At 39.4% G+C, this 19,079-nt stretch overlaps 2 protein-coding genes across 3 annotated transcripts; one reads left to right on the top strand and one right to left on the bottom strand.

The window, feature by feature from the left end:
- Window positions 1-132: 132 nt before the first annotated feature.
- fbl (fibrillarin) lies at window positions 133-7,478 on the bottom strand. The gene is made up of 9 exons (XM_019879962.1): window positions 7,342-7,478; window positions 5,825-5,926; window positions 5,379-5,519; window positions 4,667-4,761; window positions 4,404-4,574; window positions 3,002-3,134; window positions 1,889-2,001; window positions 1,389-1,534; window positions 133-648 (listed from the first exon to the last, which is right to left on the bottom strand). The coding sequence occupies exons 1-9, from the start codon at window positions 7,349-7,351 to the stop codon at window positions 624-626; spliced, it is 936 nt and encodes a 311-aa protein (XP_019735521.1). The 5' UTR covers window positions 7,352-7,478; the 3' UTR covers window positions 133-623.
- An 876-nt stretch (window positions 7,479-8,354) lies between these two features.
- On the top strand, window positions 8,355-17,168 carry sacm1lb (SAC1 like phosphatidylinositide phosphatase b). 2 transcript variants are annotated; one of them, XM_019879955.1, is made up of 20 exons: window positions 8,355-8,515; window positions 8,893-8,990; window positions 9,152-9,226; window positions 9,304-9,431; window positions 9,669-9,818; window positions 10,075-10,134; window positions 10,290-10,323; window positions 10,626-10,727; window positions 11,061-11,146; window positions 11,613-11,699; window positions 11,795-11,863; window positions 12,248-12,327; window positions 12,410-12,508; window positions 13,258-13,396; window positions 14,164-14,233; window positions 14,364-14,436; window positions 14,753-14,846; window positions 15,616-15,708; window positions 15,784-15,841; window positions 15,930-17,168. In XM_019879955.1, exons 1-20 carry the CDS (start codon window positions 8,487-8,489, stop codon window positions 16,064-16,066), a joined length of 1,761 nt encoding a protein of 586 aa, XP_019735514.1. In that variant the 5' UTR covers window positions 8,355-8,486; the 3' UTR covers window positions 16,067-17,168. The 2 variants fall into 2 exon arrangements, with proteins under 2 accessions (XP_019735514.1, XP_019735515.1); XM_019879956.1 differs by lacking the exon at window positions 8,355-8,515 and adding an exon at window positions 8,554-8,654.
- Window positions 17,169-19,079: the final 1,911 nt, after the last annotated feature.

Raw genomic sequence — 19,079 nt, 5'->3', positions numbered from 1 at the left:
GGCTTCATCACAATCTGCCATACTCACATTTAGTGGTCCAGAGTCAACAACTTGGTACAATAAACTTTGTATATACTGTGCTGTACCAAATATGTGTTTTGTAGGATCAGAAGCAAGGGACGAAGGCAAATGAATAGAATAAAAAGTATATTCAGAAAACATAGATGATACAAAAAAAAATACTAGTCACAAAAAACCTTCAACTTCAGAATCATGTGTTGAGACAAAGCTAGACTCACTGCAGTTGTTCAACACCAAACAGCAGAAATTGACCAGTTCAATTTAGATGAACAATTTTACAAGAGTGGACCACCGATCTGTACTGCCCCCAAATGTTTTGTAGCACAGGTCTTGATAGAAAGTTGAGTGGTTGTGCAGTGATGAGCTGAAGAGACAACACCCAAAACTGACGTGCACCCTTTTTTTCGGGGTGATTGCTTGATGTTATGTTTGTTTTGATGCTGGGAGTTGATGGTGCTCCATGGATATAGATATATATACACTCACAATACTTTTCCGTCTGGAATCAATAAAAAGTTTAATTAAAAAAAAAAAAAACTGACAGAAAAGTGTAAATAAACAGATTGTACATGGTACAGCTGCTCCTGCGTTCCGTCAACATCTCATTTCTTCTGTTTTGGTGGCGGTCTGAGGAAGGACGGAAAAAGGCATCATTTAAAACTGGACAGTTTAGAAACAATTTTGAGATCCATCTCCAAATAGCTGTTCAGCTCTAATAGCATTAGTAAACTGCCATGAATACACAAGAACCGTTTTAGTGGAAAACAGTTATGTAGTATTGGTGTGCGCACACTAGACTTTTCTGTTGTGACTGGGATGAAGTTCTGATTACATTTGATAGCCAATTTATGCAGAAATCCAGGTACCGTATTTTCACGACCGTGAGGCGCAGTTAAGACTTAAATTTTCTCCAAAATGGACAGAGCGCCTTATCTATGCACCGAGTTCCAAAATCTGAATGCTGTTTTGTGACTATGATGAGCGCTGCGCTTGACTGATTGATGTTGTGCCGACACGTTGCTTAAATAGAGGAAAGGCGGATGTAACTCAGGGAAGCATGCGGACATGAAAGTGGCGGTGGTGGGGGAAACTATGGGAATCGAGCAGCTGTGAGAATTCAAGATCAAGTAATACAACTAAAACCTTACGAGAACAATTTCTACAAACTTACTAAACACACACAGTAAATATGAAAGGGGTGAAATCTGAGCAAAAATCTACCATTTGAGAGACGAATACCAATAAACCAGATAGAGCACAAGTTGTAGACTTGCAAATCCAGTATTTTCACCTACACATTTGATGAGACCTTTCAGCTTTAAGGTTGGTCCAGCAGATGGAGCTGTTAAACCCAGTAGGACACATACCTATAAATGCCCACTACCACAGCATGATCTCTTTCATAGGGCTCCAGCGTGAGCTGCTCCTGTGGTTTCATATTCTCTGCTGTCATCTTCTTTACTTCTGAGGCAAACACAGCCTCTGGTGCAGCAGTCGAGTCTATACAGTTCGCCTGTTTACATAAAGTTGAAAGATGCCCAAGCATTAGACTGGTGTTATGCTGTATTGTGTTTGATAACTTCAAACCCAAAACGAGTTTGCGTCTACTCCTCAACTGACATTTCAACTTTCATATCAGGATATTTCCTCAAGCTTAGTGTGTCAGTGTCATCCACATTTAGTCACTAATTGTGAGCAAGAAGTCATACAACCTGTCAATATAGTTTGAAAATTCTAGCTAAGTTAAACTTTAAATGAAACTATCAAATTTCTACAGACATGTTTTCTTTTCCATCTTCTATGTCATGACAAACAACATAACCTCTTCAATGTTAAGAAGAATAACTTAAGATAGTAATCAGTGTACCTTTATGGAGATGACAAAGTGTCCTCCATTCTTCAGGAAGTTGTGAGCATTCAAGGCAACAATCCTAGTCTGGTCTGGCTGGGCAACATCAGCGAAAATGACATCCACCATTCCTAAATAGAAACAGAGCATATACTGTATTACACACCCTCACCGATATTGTGCATAATTTTAGAATCCTCACAGATGACACCATGATACATTATTCTAGCACAGGTCTACCAAAACTAACCTGTTGCCAACAAGGCTTCAGTATGTAGGCAACTTAAGTGCACATACCAAGAGGGATTTAATTATTAAAAAAAAAAATCCAACATTAAAATTTAAATCCCAAAACACTACAGTGCTGTGAAATAGTATTTGCCTCTTTGATTTCTGTTTTTTTGCGTATTTATCACATACAAAGGCTTTTGTTCATCAAACCATTTTTAATATCATACAGACCGTCCAAAGGAAATACAAAATGCAGTTTTTAAATGCCAATTTAATTTACTGTGACTAACGATAGTTTTGGGAACGCTGAGTTCAATTTCCCAGGCAACACCCTAGTGCCACATTTGTTGAATCAAGAAATCATAAATGGAATCTGTCAGACAAAGTGAAGTAGGCTACAAGATCTCAAGAAACAAACGCATCATGCCACGATCCAAAGAAATTAAAGAAGAAATTTGCATAAAAAGTTATTGAAATCCACCAGTTTGGAAAAGGTTATAAAGCCATTTCTATGACTCCGGGTCTTCAGTAAATCACTGTGAGAGCCATTATCTACAAATCGATATAACTGGGAACAGTGCTAAACATTTCCAGGAGTGGTCGAACAGCTTGTTTCTGTGTGATATTCCAATTGGTTTGATGAACAGAAACCTTTGTGTGTGATAACTATGCAAAGAACGCAGAAATCCGGGAGGGTGGCAACTGCTTTTTCGCAGCACTTTATAGGGGAAGAACATCCATAGAACACAATCTTACAGAGAAATCATATGAATTCGACAAAATCTTGATAAAATCTTAAAAGCTCTATTCAAATTGAAATAAATAAATGAAATCGCAATTTACAGACATAGACATTACAGTTGATTGGTTTGAGCTGTTCCTTAAGCAGAGTCGACTTACCAACCAACATTCTGTACTTGTGTGGGTGACGAGCATCTTCAATGATGGGTATGATGTTGGTGCGTTTCTTTGCCACATTGAGGAGATCACGACCTGATCTGTGAGAAAACTCTACAGCATACACCAGCCCCTCCTGCAACACAGTATGTTGCATGTGTATACGTAACAACATCTGCATGAAGTGATATGGAACATGATCCTTCTCAGTCAAGATTTTAATGTGTGTAACTTTTTGCCCATTTATGAGAAAGATCATGTGAGGTCGGACTCGACAAAGTTTGCAACAGGGCCTTCTTTGGACTACCACACAATTTCAGAAAAATAAAAATAGATAAACTCCCTTGCCTTCTTTATGATTCAAGGATAAGCAAAGCCAGCTGCAAAACAAGTAATTGAGCTGAAACCATCTGAGCTGGACAATTGGCGAGGAAGAAATAAATAAAATCGGCCTTCCGAGAATTACGCCTATCGTTTGCTATCCAAAAATGAAAAAGTGACGGACAATTTATTTTTAAATCCAACAAAAAATGCCTGATATTTTATCTGTCAATTTTAGGCATAGATTCAAAATATGAAATGGGGGAAAAAAATGGGCCACAGAGGGGAAATTTCATTTAAATAATTAATTGCTTGGGGTTTTGAAGCATAGACACGCAAGTTTGTCAGCCACCATAATCAGTCCAGAGCAAAACTCATCAGCCATATCATAGCAAGGACATACGTGTTTGAAGCATTGTTGCAATCGGCTTCATACATTAGGTCTGACATCGCTAAGATTTATGGTCAGGGTTTTTGGGATTAGTCAGGAAGTTTTGAGGGGGGGAAAAAAAAAACAAAAAACAATACTCTCTCACAAGGTGGTGCTATACATCACATATACAATGGCAGCACAGAACGACCGCGGAGTGAAGGAGGTTGTGTATACTGTAATGTCTTATTTTACGTATCCCATCAGTACGGTTCCTGACAGATCATGCATTTATGGCATTAGTCGATCAACGGTGTTGCATAAAATGCAAAATATGGACCTATTTCATTCCAGTTAATCATATGGTGTACCTGTCAACACCATTTGTCTGCCCGATTGCGTTGTTTTCAAGTCATTCAGGTCCACACAGATAGAGTGATTGATACGTGTAGACTTGGGGCAAATCACTTTATCAGTTATTTTTGTATTTTTTTAACCATTGTGTAACAATAAATATTGACAGGTAAATCACCAATCTATATATACACATAATGTATCATTCTATGTGTACGTATGAAAATAGCTCATATGATTTCCCCCGCAGCCCTGAGTTGAACAATCAATTAATCATTTGACATCAGTCACATGTGTGTGTCGCAAGAAGTAAAATTCGACATGTACGTTGTGACAATGTGACAGAGGGACAACACTCACCGGCCCAACAATGTCGGAGACATGAGATACTGTTGTACCCGAGGCAGCCCCCAGGTACATTACTTTCGCTCCAGGTTTTATATGGATCTGGTCAACCCCTCCCAAGATGGCTGCTGCCAGCTTGGAACGGAATGGATTCCATGCTCTGTATTCAATCTTCGTCTCTCCCTCCTGATGAAGAGTAAAAACAAATAATGCAGAAGTAGCAACACAGATTAGGCTGCTGCAACAACAACAACGGTAAAAATGCACTTCAGACTCACCTCCACACTCATCCTCTTCTCTCCATACACAGATTCTCCTACCACCATGTTCTTGGTCACCAGAGCATCCTCCTTGCCCCTGCAGATGAACACCCCTTAGGAGACAAACAAGATTTAACATCATCAATGTGTTGTTGTAATTCCAATGAGAACATGCAAACTCTACACAGGAAGGCCAGAGCTGCAATCGAACCCTGCACCTTTGCAGTGAGGCCGACGTGCTAATCACTCGTCCACCGGGCCGCCCAACACCCTAAGATCCAAAGCAGTTACATGGACGCAAGAATTTACAATAGTCTTTACAATCAAATAATCTGTAGGTAGTTTTTTGGGTCATACAAGACATGTTTGAAATGATTAACAATTTTTAGATCATTGAGACATATTTACAATTGAAACTATCAATATAGGCAATTACACAATCAACATTTTTAGGGGGCGTCAAACACGTTACACAGCACGGCTCTGTCCTTATAATCCTTAAATAGTGGGGTAGTACTGTACATTGATTTTATACTGCGATAAACAGATGTATTACCCTTTTAATTGAGATTAAAAAAAACCTCACTGTCAATAGCAATGTTGCTGACTGAACTGAGTAGGTTTGTAAGTTATTAGACAAATTAACATTGAAAGTCAGCTATGTATTTATGTGTGTATGTAGAATAAAAAAGAGGAAACAGAAAAAAAAACAGAAAACAGGAGGAACAACCTTCATGTCTATGTGGCTCCACCAAAACTTTTCTTCCAGCTCCAAAGCCTCCTCGACCCCCCCTTCCGCCTCTTCCTCTTGGGGTACCTCTGCCTCCTCCACGGCCCCTGAATCCTCCTCCCTCTGGAGATCTGAATCCACCTTGGGGAAACAAAAGTTGCATCTGACGTCAAGTTTAACCTGTCAAATCATCTATTGCACAGAAACATACACAAAAGTGTTCCGCTGTGAGACAATCTCAGTTGAATTGGAATTTCCACTGTGTCCTTTAAAAAAAGGTTAAGAAAAACAAATTTCATCTCAAAGTGTAATGCAATAATCAGAATGTTTGTACAATCTTCAAAATCTGGATTCACAATTCTTTTTAATTGATTTGAAAGGATAAAAAAAAAAAAACAACTGGCCATTTCCCAAAGTGTTGTACTCCTAAATTCCTCAAGTCTTACCTCTTCCTCTGAATCCGCCACGGCCTCCACGATCACCAAATCCTCCTCGCCCTCCACGGTCACCGAATCCTCCTCTGCCGCGACCTCCTCGGGGACTGAACCCTGTCCAAGGAGCGGAGACAGTGGAATATCATCAGAAATCACACATTTGAATTTGGGTTATGTTTCAAAACTGCAAAACAGTTAACATTTACACATGACCATATAATTTATTTTTTTAACTTAACTGCATATGCACCAAAATATTGCAGCTGCTAAAATAAAAGGTTATAAGATAAGAAATCCTTCATTAGTCTCGCAATGGAGAAATTCCCAATTCACTGTATAAAAAGGTAACATTTGGTAAAAATGTGGTAATTGTATCAGAAATGTGTATTTACCAATGCTTAATATTTGATTTAATATACATTTGAGAGAAAAAGGGTAACAACAGAATATCGCACATCATTCAAAACATTTTAGGCTCCCTTGTCCTTTTGGATTAAAAAGTTTTTGGGTAAGTACAATATATGGTAGCAAACAGTAGTGAAAATACGATGGGTATAACAGAAATTGCATTTGAAACATTAAACTAAGACTATGTTGGTGACTAAAATGCACAAAATTGACTGTGACTCAAGTGTTTGTGGAAATGAGGAGTTCCATGGGAGATGCTTCTCCTCATAAAGAAGGGGTTACATGTCATGTGAGGAGCAGAATTTGGACCCAGAAGCAGAAATGATACATAAGTTGAAAACTATTTTTTTTCTACGAAATTAGGGCTGAATGTAGAAGACACGAGAGGTGTCACTCTGACCGAGAAAGCTCATAGACATAAACAGCAATTGACACATCAAGGTTGTGACTGGTCACAACATCAAGGGCATAAACAGTAGCCAAACAACAAGAGGATATTTGTTGCAGATACCATAATCAACATACCACGCCTTATTCACGACTTAACCCTAAATATTAACTTTAAAATGTAATAATTAAAGCAAATCTACACGAACTGCTGACTTGAATATCTCGCGGCAGTCGGAACAAAACAAGCAAAAAGCACTTTTACACCAGGTGTGTGTTTTGCAACAAATAGTTCTGAATGCGATTTAATATGGTACTAAGCATTTCAATCAATCTACGAAGAAAACTACATCGATCATTATTACTGTTCACCTTTGCGAGATTAACACGTAGATTTATTTATTTAAAAACAAATCCACCCAGCCAGCATACTTGAAATTGTGGTTTAGATATTTGGGTGTTCAGGGTTGAGAAGAAGTGCAACACGTGAGTTGAGGCATCATGGCGGATCACCTTAGTTATTTATCCCACGGTAACCAATTCATATACAATTTCTAGACTATTGTGCATCGTATCTGACAAAGAAGAACATTTACAGATACGTTTAATGGAGAGCTTGTATCGCCTAATGAAGTTGACGAGGAAGCAGGGCCACGTGTAGGTTCGCGCATTCGGATAACAATGACGCAGTGAAAGAACAAAGAAGTTCCAAAATGCAATGTTATTTTCTTTACCTGGCCTCATGTTACGCTACGCTTTTAAAGAGCTCAGTCGACGACACAGAAATTTTCTGTCTTCTTCCCCAGTACGTCAGCGATTACTAGCAATCCCCAAGCACATGGGCGACTACCGGACGAACAGCACGACTGCTTCCGTCGCTCATATTCTTCTTCTGTTCCCTCTAAGGGCTGTTTGTCTGGGTTTTCAAATTCTCATTGCCCTCTATTGGCCGTAATTTTGTTTGGAAGGGGAAAACGTGCTGTAAATAGGTATTTTCCCTCTTCTCAAATACTGTACTGATGTTTTTTCCATAATTTTCACGCTTCACGATCAACGTTTAAGATCACCAAATACATGTACATATCCGACAAGTAAAAATAAAATACGGCATACCTGGTGATTGTATTTATTAAGGAGAAAAAAAACGCTACCTTGCCTCGTGTGGAAAAAGTACCCCCAAACCTCATAACGCGTTGAGCCATCCTCAGCAGTGGCAACTGAAATCAACCGATTTCTGCATTTGGAAATAAGTCTTTCACATCTCAGTGGAAATATTTTCCCCTGACTTTTCCTTGCAGATTTCCTTTAATTTAGGAACACTGGGAATTATGAGCATGAATGGCCCTTAAAAGGGCACATAGAGACAACCATTCACTCTTACACCTAGTGACTATTGAAAGTGTTCCATCAACCTGCCATGCATGTTTTTGGAATGTGGGATGAAACCGGAGTACCCGGAGAAAATCCACACAGTCACGGGGAGAACATGCAAACTCCTCACAGGAAGGCCAGAGCCGGAATCGAACCCTGCACCTTTTTACTGTGAGGCTGACGCGATAACCCCTCGACCACCGGGCCACCCAATTTACAAATCATGTTCAACCTAAATTTAATTGAATACACTGCAAAGACGAGATATTTAATGTTCAAAATTGTGAAATCTATCTATCTATCTATCTATCTATCTATCTATCTATCTATCTATCTATCTATCTATCTATCTATCTATCTATCGAGGGAGAGAGAGAGATAGTACGATCATCTCAGCTGTTTATGAAATCTGTTTAACGCATGCGCAGTAACAATGAGTCCCCCACTGTTGATGACGGAAGTTGACGTTTGGGGCTGACACGTCACGGACGAGGTTACTGAATGAAAAATGGCGAGCACCTATGAGAGTTTCAATTTGTGAGTGCTGGGAACGTACTAATACAGCCTTGCTTTGTTTTGCAGTTTAAAACAATTAGGCATCTGTGATACTGCCTGAACGACTAAGTCAGCGAAATAATGTCAGGTTGAATCGAATGACGTACAGTCGTTTTAACGCGTACGTCCCCGGTTCCGCGATGAAAACACGTTTGACACTCGACAAAGTTTTTGTGGCTTTGCTACCTGATTATATATTCAAATGTTTTGTGGAATGGCGCCATCTGTTTTTAGCCAATACATACGCGTTAGCCTCAGACATTGCCCTTCTTAACAGTTGTTGGTTGTTTCTGTTAAATTGCATTATTTTGCGAGAATGAAGCATGAGGTGTTAGCAGCTGTTTTTCTTCCCATTACAGGCGTACTACAACTGATAAATTTTACATCGAGGCTTGTGACGATGGCTCTGAGGACGTGCTGGCCATCGATAGGGTGTCAACTGAGATGACGCTCACAAGTAGGCATTCTTTTTGTTGATAACATTCAAAACCAACCATGTGCGAGATCACTATTCATGGATGAATTAATCTTCACTTATTGGAATGGTACTTGCATATTAACATTTGGATTTTGTGCACACTAACTACTGCGCTTGCATGTCCCTGCTATCGTCCACAGTTAAGAAGGACATTCCTGCATCTGCTGAGACCAGGCCAATATGTGGACTCATGGGGACAATACGCTTGGTGGCAGGTATGTAGTAATAGTAAACCGTGAAATAGCTGGTCTTGGACAAATCTAATATCCTCATCCTTCAATGGTTGTGTTAGGTATGTACATGATCATCATCACGAAGAAGAAGAAGGTGGGGGACCTACTGGGCCATGCTGTATGGAAGGCTCTGGACTTTGATGTCATCTCTTATAAGAAGACAATACTACATCTAACTGACAACCAGGTGGAATGTCCCTCTTTGACATCCATGATTGAACTTGTACCAGAGTTCTTGGTTCACTTTTGATGTTTCTGTTGTCTCTTGTGTCAATCATAAACACCAATAAATAAAACAGATGGAAATGTATTGCCTACATTGCTATTAACATGATTATTCAAGATTTAGCAGCAAGCATAACATGCTGCAAAAAGCCTCTGTTTTGTCCTGTGGCGCTCACTTTTCATTCTTTTTTTTTTAAAGATGCTAGACGACAAGACCTTCTTGTCCATGATCAGCAATGTACTACACACAGACAGCTTCTACTTTGCAACAGACTACGACCTGACCCACACTCTGCAACGCCTGGCCAACACAAGTCCTGAATTTCAGGAGATGAGCCTTCTTGAGAGGGTATGTATATGGATATATCTCAACAGCTCTGATCGCTCCCTGTAATGGCAGACTGCTGACCGCTAACAACTTCCCTTCCCCAACGTATTACACAAAAATATGTAACATTAATAACACACTGGGAGTGGACCACTCTACCACTGCCGCCCCATGTCATTCATATCCTCATGCCAATAAGGAATAACTATGCTAAACAATTAGATGAAACAGGAAAAGCTTTGTGGAATTGAACAGCTTACTTTACTTTTAATTACAGGCAGATCAGCGTTTTGTCTGGAATGGCCACCTATTGAGGGAATTCATTGCACAGCCTGAGGTAATGCATTTGTTTTGTCTTATAGGATATAAATGTGAGAGTCATGTCACTCATCTTGGATAGATACATTTTAACTTTGAGGAATTGGGACATGTAGTGCTGAAAGTCTGTCTGACAATTTTTCCTGTTTTTTTTTGTTTGTTTTTTTTTAACAGTTGCACAAGTTTGTGTACCCTGTTGTCCATGGATGTATCCTCTTATTGTTATCTGAAAGAAACTGTTTATCCCTCCCATTTGACACTTCTTGTTGAGCGCCTGGCAATTTGACCCCATATGAACCAGTAATTCCGGCTTATTTCATTTGTTTGATGCACCATCGACATGGTTGTGAGATTTTGAATGACCAACTTGTCCATGTTGGTCATCTCATCAGTCCAAGGTCCACCTTGGACTGTCACTTGGATGGCAGGAAGGTGGCGCTCCGTCATCTTTGGCCTGTAGCTCTGATACCTCACTTTTACTCTTCTGATTTCTTAACACACGTTTCCCAGTCATCATCATGAAGTCAAGCTGCATCAATGGGAAACTTTTTGACTGGAGTATCATCTCCAGAAGGAGCTGTTTTAGAGCTGGTGTCCGCTACTACGTCAGAGGTAACAATACTCTGTTATCCACAACGTATACTGAACGCAAGTGGAATTTCATTCAGCAGTAATCTTTTGGTATACTAACATGGCCATAAAGTTGACGTCCATAAGAATATGGCAGTGCGTGAATATTAAAACTGAAGTTGGCCACCTACCTACCGGTATTTGTGCAATAGCCACAATTCTTCCTTGTTTTTCTGTGATGTCCAGACATCATGTTAACTCAAGTTCTTTTCCCAAGTGAAATGCAGCCACATCCAGTGGATATTAGGTTGACTTCATATATTGGTTCATTGGATCCCAGCCCACCATGATTGTAGCTTCTTTATTCATTACCAGGCATTGATTCAGAGGGCCATGCCGCTAATTACGTGGAGACAGAACAGATAGTGCAGTACAACAGTGCGAAGGCTTCTTTTGTTCAGGTGAGCTGATGAATCCCGTTGACGTTTTCAGATGTCATGAAATATTTGTATGATGTAATCAGTATTTGTATGAATGTACATGAAATAAATATAACCTCTGCATTTGACCCATCACAGTCTTGGACGCAGTAAACACACATTCTTTGTGGAACTCACTGAAGCAGTGGGGCTACTTAAGTGCTCAGGATGTCTGTGTCTTGCTCAAAGATAACACAGTCGTGTGCCTGGGGTATTTTAGGGGTGGTTGGTCTTGAACTGGGATCCCCACGGTGGCAGGCAATGATCCTAACCACTTGGCTCAACTGCTTTGATAGATGTCGCTTGCTAGCGAAAAGAGGTAGAAATGTCAAGGATGTGGTAAATCCCCCCTTCCCCCTCCAATAATATTTACATTTGTTTGTACACACTTGTATGGATGGTGGGAGAAATGTAGGGATATGTATACATTGTTTTATCTCCTTCTCAGACAAGAGGCTCAATACCCTTCTACTGGTCCCAAAGGCCCAACCTGAAGTATAAGCCAAGACCACAGATCAGCAAAACAGTCAACCACGTAAACAACTCTTTTGCATTGCTGTACTCATTAAAGACTTTAATTCTGGTAGTTTACTCATGTGATTTGCCTTTTCCCACGCTTTATTTCTTCAGTTGGATGGATTCCAGAGACACTTCGATTCACAGATCATTCTTTATGGGAAGCAAGTTATTTTGAATTTGGTAAGATGATAAAATACAAAAATCACTTTTGGTGATAACATTGATGGTATTTCATGTCTGACTTTTTTTTTTTAATAGGCAGTGCCCACTCACTCAAAACATACTTAAATTGGCCTTAACTAGAAAACAACAACAACAAACATGAACTCAGATACAAAATAATAATAATAATAATACATTTCATTTATAAGCGCCTTTCAAAACACTCAAGGACACTTTACAATCAAAACAAGAACAATAAAACCACAGATAAAATTCTAAATAATAAAAGGAGAGATGAATTTAAACTGAAACAAGAACGAAGTCATGATTAAACAAGAAATTAATTTATGGTTATTGATGCCTTTCAATAGGGCTACTCATTTTTTTCCCCACTTTTCTCAGATCAACCAGAAAGGGTCAGAAAAACCACTGGAGAAGACTTTTGAAAAGATGGTGGCTGGCTTAGGAAACGGCACCATCAAGTAAGAGTCACCCATTATGCACGTTCCTTTTCACCTACGGCTCAATTAATGTTTTTGTTCAACAAGATTCGCCTTTGTTCAGGTACATAGCATTTGACTTCCACAAAGAGTGCAGTCGGATGAGATGGCATCGTCTGCACATCCTGTTGGACATGGTTGCTGAAATCCAGGAGGACTTTGGGTCAGTTTGCGTCTGCTTTTATTTTTGAGAGAATGCTTTACAAGGGGATGGAACTCCGGTTCCTCGAGAGCCATATCTTGCCTGTTTTAGATCGAGAGAGAACAACAAGACAAGAAACATACCTTTCAAATCAAAAATTGTTTTTGTTTGTTTTTTTTTTTTTAAACATCGTTAATAGTGATGTAAGAATTACAATTAAAACATAATTGTTACAGGGGACACACACACACACACACACACACACATATATATATGTGTGTGTGTGTGTGTGTGTGTGTATATTGTGACGCGAGTATCCAATCTGCTGGTTTGATGAAACGTGCCGTATTTCAATGTATTTTCCAGGGATTCAAACATGTCACATATGTATAGAAAGAGCATTCCCCGCGGGTCTCACTCACGGACTGGTTGCAGATGGGGAAGATTACTCGGCTCTGTTGGAATGTAATCTGAAATAGACAACAAAAGACATCAAACGCGAATATATTGTACATAGCTTTATTCTCTTTTGGGGAGAGATTCCATAATATACATTGAGGCCAGTCAAGGGTAAATGTCCCGTGTGGTTTACATGACAAAGAAAATTGTATATTGTCTCGGAACCTCAGGAACATCATATTTTGTGCAGCTATATATATATATATATATATAATTTTTTTTTTTTCAAATAAACAAACCACATAGCCTGGATTTAACGGCATAATGAATTAGCAACATATTTAAAATAACATTGTGGATTTGGGGCACAGATACTTCCTGGTGGATTCAGATGGTACGGTACTGTTAAATCAAGAGGGGACATTTCGGAGCAACTGCATGGACTGTCTGGACCGGACAAATGTCATCCAGAGCCTGCTGGCCCGGCGCTCACTGCAAGCACAGCTGCGGGTAGGACGGTCATCATACCTGTCAACTTTTTGGAGCGCCAACCTGTATAAACTACCAAAAAATCCTTATAAAGAGCAAAAAATCCTTATAACATACCAAAGCATTTTATGTCAAAATAACGGCAGAAAAAAACCCACGAAATATGAATGATATATTTGTTTCCTTGTAGAACTTGCTTGTACACTACCGAAGTATGCAATGAATACTCTGCTGTTTTCAACTAGGAACCACGTGATTTACTGGAAAGTTACCGGAAATGAAAGCATTCGAGTAGACTAGCACCATTCTGGGCAAAAGCAAACGGAACTACCTGTTAGGGGAAAAAAAAAAAAGAAAACGGAAATTTTCAGAATCCGTATGATTTGTGCGATACGGCCATATATGTAAGATTCACCACAAAATCCGTATGAACTATGGCTAAACCATATGAGTTGACAGGTATGGGTCATGCTACAAACACTGGATGCAGTTCTAAACACAATTGAACTAGTGATGCTTCTTTCAGCACTGTATGCGAATGACACACATGATATACGATATGTGTTATTGTAAAGTACTAAACTCGTGTTGCTGCTCTGTGACACTGTATTGATGGCTTTCCTTTAATATCTGTTTACTCAGTAGAGGGAACAGCTATTTTCCAATAGATGGCAGCACTACACAAAACTGTAAAAAATTGTCAAGTGATATGTTCTACTATCAACCCCATTGAACAAGCAAGTCCACTGGTTTATTTAGTTCTTAACTCAGTGCTGTGTCAACCACAGAAAATTGGGGTCCTCTACATGAATCAGCACATTGAGGATCAAGCAGACTTTGAAAAGATGTACAAAAATGGTGAGCTGCCTATCACACAATTCTTTTAGTCGTTCACTTTGTGTACTATCGAACAGGCATTCACTGTATTCAAGTCCTAATAGTAATAGTATGGTCTTGTGACCTCCTTGCGCTGCTTGTTTACCTGCAGCTTGGGCTGACAATGCAGATGCATGTGCCAAGCAATATGCAGGCACCGGAGCATTGAAGACAGACTTCACCAGGTCAGTTATTCAAAACAGCTGTCATCCATATTTTTATACGGCCATCCAATTGGTCAACTTCACTGCTGTGGTTCACCAACTAAACACTGACAAACATTGTGAAATGAAGTGTAATGAATTTCGGGTCATACAAATAGAAAGCTTATCCATTTTCCAAATTGAAGTTTGTTTATTCTCTATTGAACACAACTATTCATATCTATTTTACTATGAATTAGTATCTATTGACTTATGAATTGCATCTCACTATCACCAAATTGCTTTTTACGAAACCTATGGAGAAATTTAAGTTACGATTGTTTTTTTGTCTCTTTAGGACAGGCAAGCGAACTCAGTGGGGGCTGCTGATGGATGGCTGGAACTCTATGATCCGATATTACAAAAACAATTTCTCTGATGGATTTAGACAGGTACAGTATGTCCAAATTATTCAGATCAGGCCAGCCTTTGTCATGGGTCCAATATTCGTTTTACCTAGGGACTATAGTATCACAATGACAAAGAATTGAGTACAGATTCTAGGGTAACTAATAGTGGGAACAAAGTTTAAAGTTATTTATTTTGGTCTAATTTGGACACACGTAGCAATTTACTGAACCAGTACAATGAGCTTTTTTCAAATTCATTTCAAACAATACAGATGATGAGGTTAACAAGTTGACTTGGCAATTGTTCCACTTTCTTACGTAACCCCTTTGCAAAATTAATTGCCCGCTCCTGATCCAGTTGTATATCGAATCTGCCTCGTGCCAGAAATTCTTTCGTATCAATGTGGCGACCAAAGTACAGGAGTCTTCCTCATGAACCAGTGATTTAGAGGCTTCATAAAGCTCTAAAACAGAAGTCGAACTTTGAAGCCACTAGATATACCTGTTGCTGTTGTTGTCATTTCAGTTTATTCGAAGTTGCACTTTTAACAGCATGCGCATGCAAACATGTACTGCTCCATGATAGCACTTTCGTAATTAATTTTAGAATAAATCATTCACTTAAGCCACGACAGTTCACATGAAAATATATACTGTACTGTACATTGTTTGTATGTACAATGAGATTGAAAATATTTACAACTTGAAATGCTGCCTGATGAATGACTGTTTTGGCTATTCTGTTCAACTTAATTGAAAACCTGCAATTTTAAAAAAAAAAAATACCCCCCCCCACCGCACCACCACACAGGACTCTATAGACCTGTTCCTTGGTAACTTTGCTGTGGATGAAGCAGATTTGGCAACACCTCTACGTGAACCCAAAGACTGGAAATTTCTGACGGTAAGCCTGGTACAACTTAACACTTTCATTTTTTGTTTACTTGTTTTAATACAACTTGTTTTTTTTCTTTCTCAGTTGCCTATTATCATGGTGGTGGCATTCTCCATGTGTATCATCTGCTTGCTAATGGCTGGTAGGACAATCATCATTCAAGTGTGAAAAACCATTGTGTACAAATAGAAACTATGTTACTTAATCGTAATTCTGGCGTTCCTCGGTAGGTGACACATGGACGGAGACTCTTGCTTATGTTCTGTTTTGGGGAACAGCCAGTGTGGTTACATGCGGCCTGATCCTCTTCAACGGCCGGGACTTTGTCGATGCTCCAAAGTTAGTCCAGAAAGAAAAGCTGGACTGAATGTGTGCGTGTGGAAAGCAGCTCCGTCCTAGCGAGCTCACCACCTCATCCTCTGCCAATTCATCGCTTTACCCCCAGCAGCATCATCATCATCATCAGGCCTGGAGCCTTTACTAGTACAGAGGGGGGAGTCGAGGATGGTGGGGAGTCAGCCGGGACACCTCGCATACGACAAGGCGCGCAAGACTGAGACTGAGTATGCATGGACCTGCTGCTATCCACACAGCTGCAACAGAGAGACGGGACAGTCTCGTACAGGCTGCTATGTACACTGAACTTCTGTAGTTAGCACTTGTCCAATGTCACTGTATCTGTTTTTAAGAGGACAACTGTGGGACCTGCATAAAATGTCATTTTTGTCCCATTAATTGGGATCAAACTCAAACAAGCTGTAGATGACTTGCTCTATGTGGCGTTTGCTTTTTCATATCTTATTTCAACTCAACTCATGCCAACATACACTGACCTGCCATTACATTATGGCCACTTTTGCAAGTTTATGATATCCAATAACACATCAAATGTTATGCCTTGACAGATTTTAGTTTGGATCATCACTCTCAAAAAAGTGTAATTGTAGTTTGTGGTGGTGTTGAGCTGTACCGCATTATTCTGATTACTGTTCATAATAATTACTCTTAAGTTAAACAGACGCACTTCCGATGATGAATCAGTTCAACTCGCATCATTGTAAAATGACAACTTCCTCAAGTGCCAATCAAAGCTAAGCACTTTTGCCAATGGCAGAATATTCGATGTACAGTATGTTATCATATTCTGCAAGTTGTGATAACAGCAGTGTTCGGTGTATTCGTCCATGCTAAAACACTGCCAGTTTCAGAAGTGTGGCTTTCAGGACCAGACACTCATTGCTGAGGCTCAGAGCAATGCCGCATTTATCGTAATTACCATCCTGTACAGTAGCCTCGTCAATATATCTTATTGATCTTTCTTTTTCAAGCACTCTTATGTCAATAGAATGAATGCTATCTTCAGTGAGATTACCAGGTGTAATCAGTCAGTGGTCATTCCACCAAAAGTGCTACAATCAGAGGTTGAATGTACTAATAAACATTTAAAATCTCTCCTTTCCCATTAAAGTAGTAACCTCTTCTGCGATTCTTATTGCTCGTAAGTTTAAGAAGTGCATCTTCATGAATTTACACTTCAAAGACCGAATACAATGATTCATCAGTCAGTTGCAACAAATACAGAACATCTCACAGTATCACACTCAAAACACCATCAATGAAATTTTCAAAAGTAGAACATCAAACCACTGCACTTGGCACCACAAGGCCATATTCTGCCATGTCAAAAAATAAGCACACGTGCCCGTTTTTTGAGTGCACAGATCATTTTATTGACTGAAGTGTATCACTAAGGGACTTTGATGAAATGTATGCACTCAGGTGGATTAGCCCTTAATTGAGTGTTCCCTATCAAATAATCATGTTAACTGGCACATGTTCTCACGAAAATGAAAGCGCCTTTTCTCCTACACTCCAGAGGCTGTGTGTCATGATTCGGTTTGGGACCAACAGGTGGCACTGTAGGGCTTCCCCTGCAGCTGCACACCTGTTGGTCATTAGGTAATTAGTGCTTTAAAAGGACTCCCAGCCCGACCACTCATTGTCGGGTCATTGTTGCTCTTTGCTACTGTCATGTTTGTTTGTTGCTGTTTGTTGGCTGCTGTCATGTTTGTTTCAGTCAGGTTTTGGTCATTGTTATGTTTTATCTTCGGTCATGTGTTTTGTTTGATACTTTGGACTTTGTTTGTTTTGGATTTAGTTTTCTGAGTTTTAATACAATCTTTCAAGTACACCCTGCTCCTCCCTCCTGCCTGCTTTTTTGGGGTCCACCACCACCTCGCTACATGACACTGTGATGAATCTAAAATACAGATTGCTCAATTTGAGTCACTTGCTCTGACGGCCGTCGAGGTAGATTTTGAATCGTTTTTATTTGATCTATTCAAATCTCTTTCATGACATGCTTGCGTGTGGCACGACGCACAAAGCATGGTTGTTGGGCGCTGTGCTGATCAAAACTCATATCGATGCAATAAACCCATTTACTATCTTGACCGATTTACCCCTGTTGAAGGGAATGCTAAGTGTAAATTCAAGAAAACTTCACTTCAGGGTTAGGGGGATAGGGTTAAGTTAGGATAGTTAACCCTAATTTAGATTTATGATGGACGGATGGATGCAAATCAAATTTGTCACCTCTGACAACAGGACAGTTTGGGGGGGGGGAAAAAACCAACCAAAGTTTGCTAACTAAAAATAGTATGAGACATTAATATCATATTCGCCACATTAAAATGGCATAATTTAGCACAATTGCCTTGACGGGACCAACGGGACATATTTCTAGTCCACAGCATACTTTTACGTTGGTGCCTCAGCAGCAGAAAGTAAAGCAGAAAATCGTTTGGCTGAGCAGTGAGCCTGAAAGCCAACACTGCTAATGAGTACAATTCGCCAAAAAACACTGAATGACTATGGTTCATTAAATCTGTTTCATAACAAATATTGCTTTTAAAAGATTAAACATATTTTAAGACAAAAACTTGAAGGAAAAAACAAAAGATTCTTTCAAAGCAGTAAATTCAAAGTGAAATTTGATTTCGCTCATTAAAAAAAAGTGAATATTCATGGACTATGCAGTGATTCATGATGTGTTTTTCTGGCTTCTATAATTTGATGTGTGTTTGTACTAAGCACATACTTGTTTGTTGTACTTGTTATGTGGCAAACTTAAAAGAAAATACTGGTCATTTTGTTCAGTTTTTTTTTAGGGGGTGGGGGTTATTTATTATAATTATTATTATTTTTAATATACTTCCAAAAGTCTTAAGTCTTGTTTGGGTCTCCATACTCCCGAGTCTTGATAAGGCCTTGGTCTCAGTTGGTGTGGTCTTCACTGAAGCACTAACTCACACTATTTAACATTACAATGATTCAGAGGGACTGTCCCATGCTGGTGTTACATTTATGAATAGAATCCA

The sequence above is a fragment of the Hippocampus comes genome, unplaced genomic scaffold (assembly GCF_001891065.2).
Source record: "Hippocampus comes isolate QL1 unplaced genomic scaffold, H_comes_QL1_v1.1 scaffold135, whole genome shotgun sequence".
Lineage (NCBI taxonomy): Eukaryota > Metazoa > Chordata > Actinopteri > Syngnathiformes > Syngnathidae > Hippocampus > Hippocampus comes.
This window is presented reverse-complemented; position numbering and strand designations above follow the sequence as displayed.

What these genes read in the sequence shown, in the direction of transcription:
- sacm1lb (XM_019879955.1), top strand. Translation starts at nt 8,487, where the DNA reads ATGGCGAGCACCTATGAGAGTTTCAATTT. An exon ending in GACAATACGCTTGGTGGCAG is followed by an intron (nt 9,227 to 9,303) that starts GTATGTAGTAAT and finishes TGGTTGTGTTAG; the next exon opens with GTATGTACATGATCATCATC. An exon ending in GTACCCTGTTGTCCATGGAT is followed by an intron (nt 10,324 to 10,625) that starts GTATCCTCTTAT and finishes CACGTTTCCCAG; the next exon opens with TCATCATCATGAAGTCAAGC.
- fbl (XM_019879962.1), bottom strand. An exon ending in CAAGTACAGAATGTTGGTTG is followed by an intron (nt 2,002 to 3,001) that starts GTAAGTCGACTC and finishes GTTTCTATTTAG; the next exon opens with GAATGGTGGATGTCATTTTC. An exon ending in GTGGTAGTGGGCATTTATAG is followed by an intron (nt 649 to 1,388) that starts GTATGTGTCCTA and finishes GTCCTTCCTCAG; the next exon opens with ACCGCCACCAAAACAGAAGA.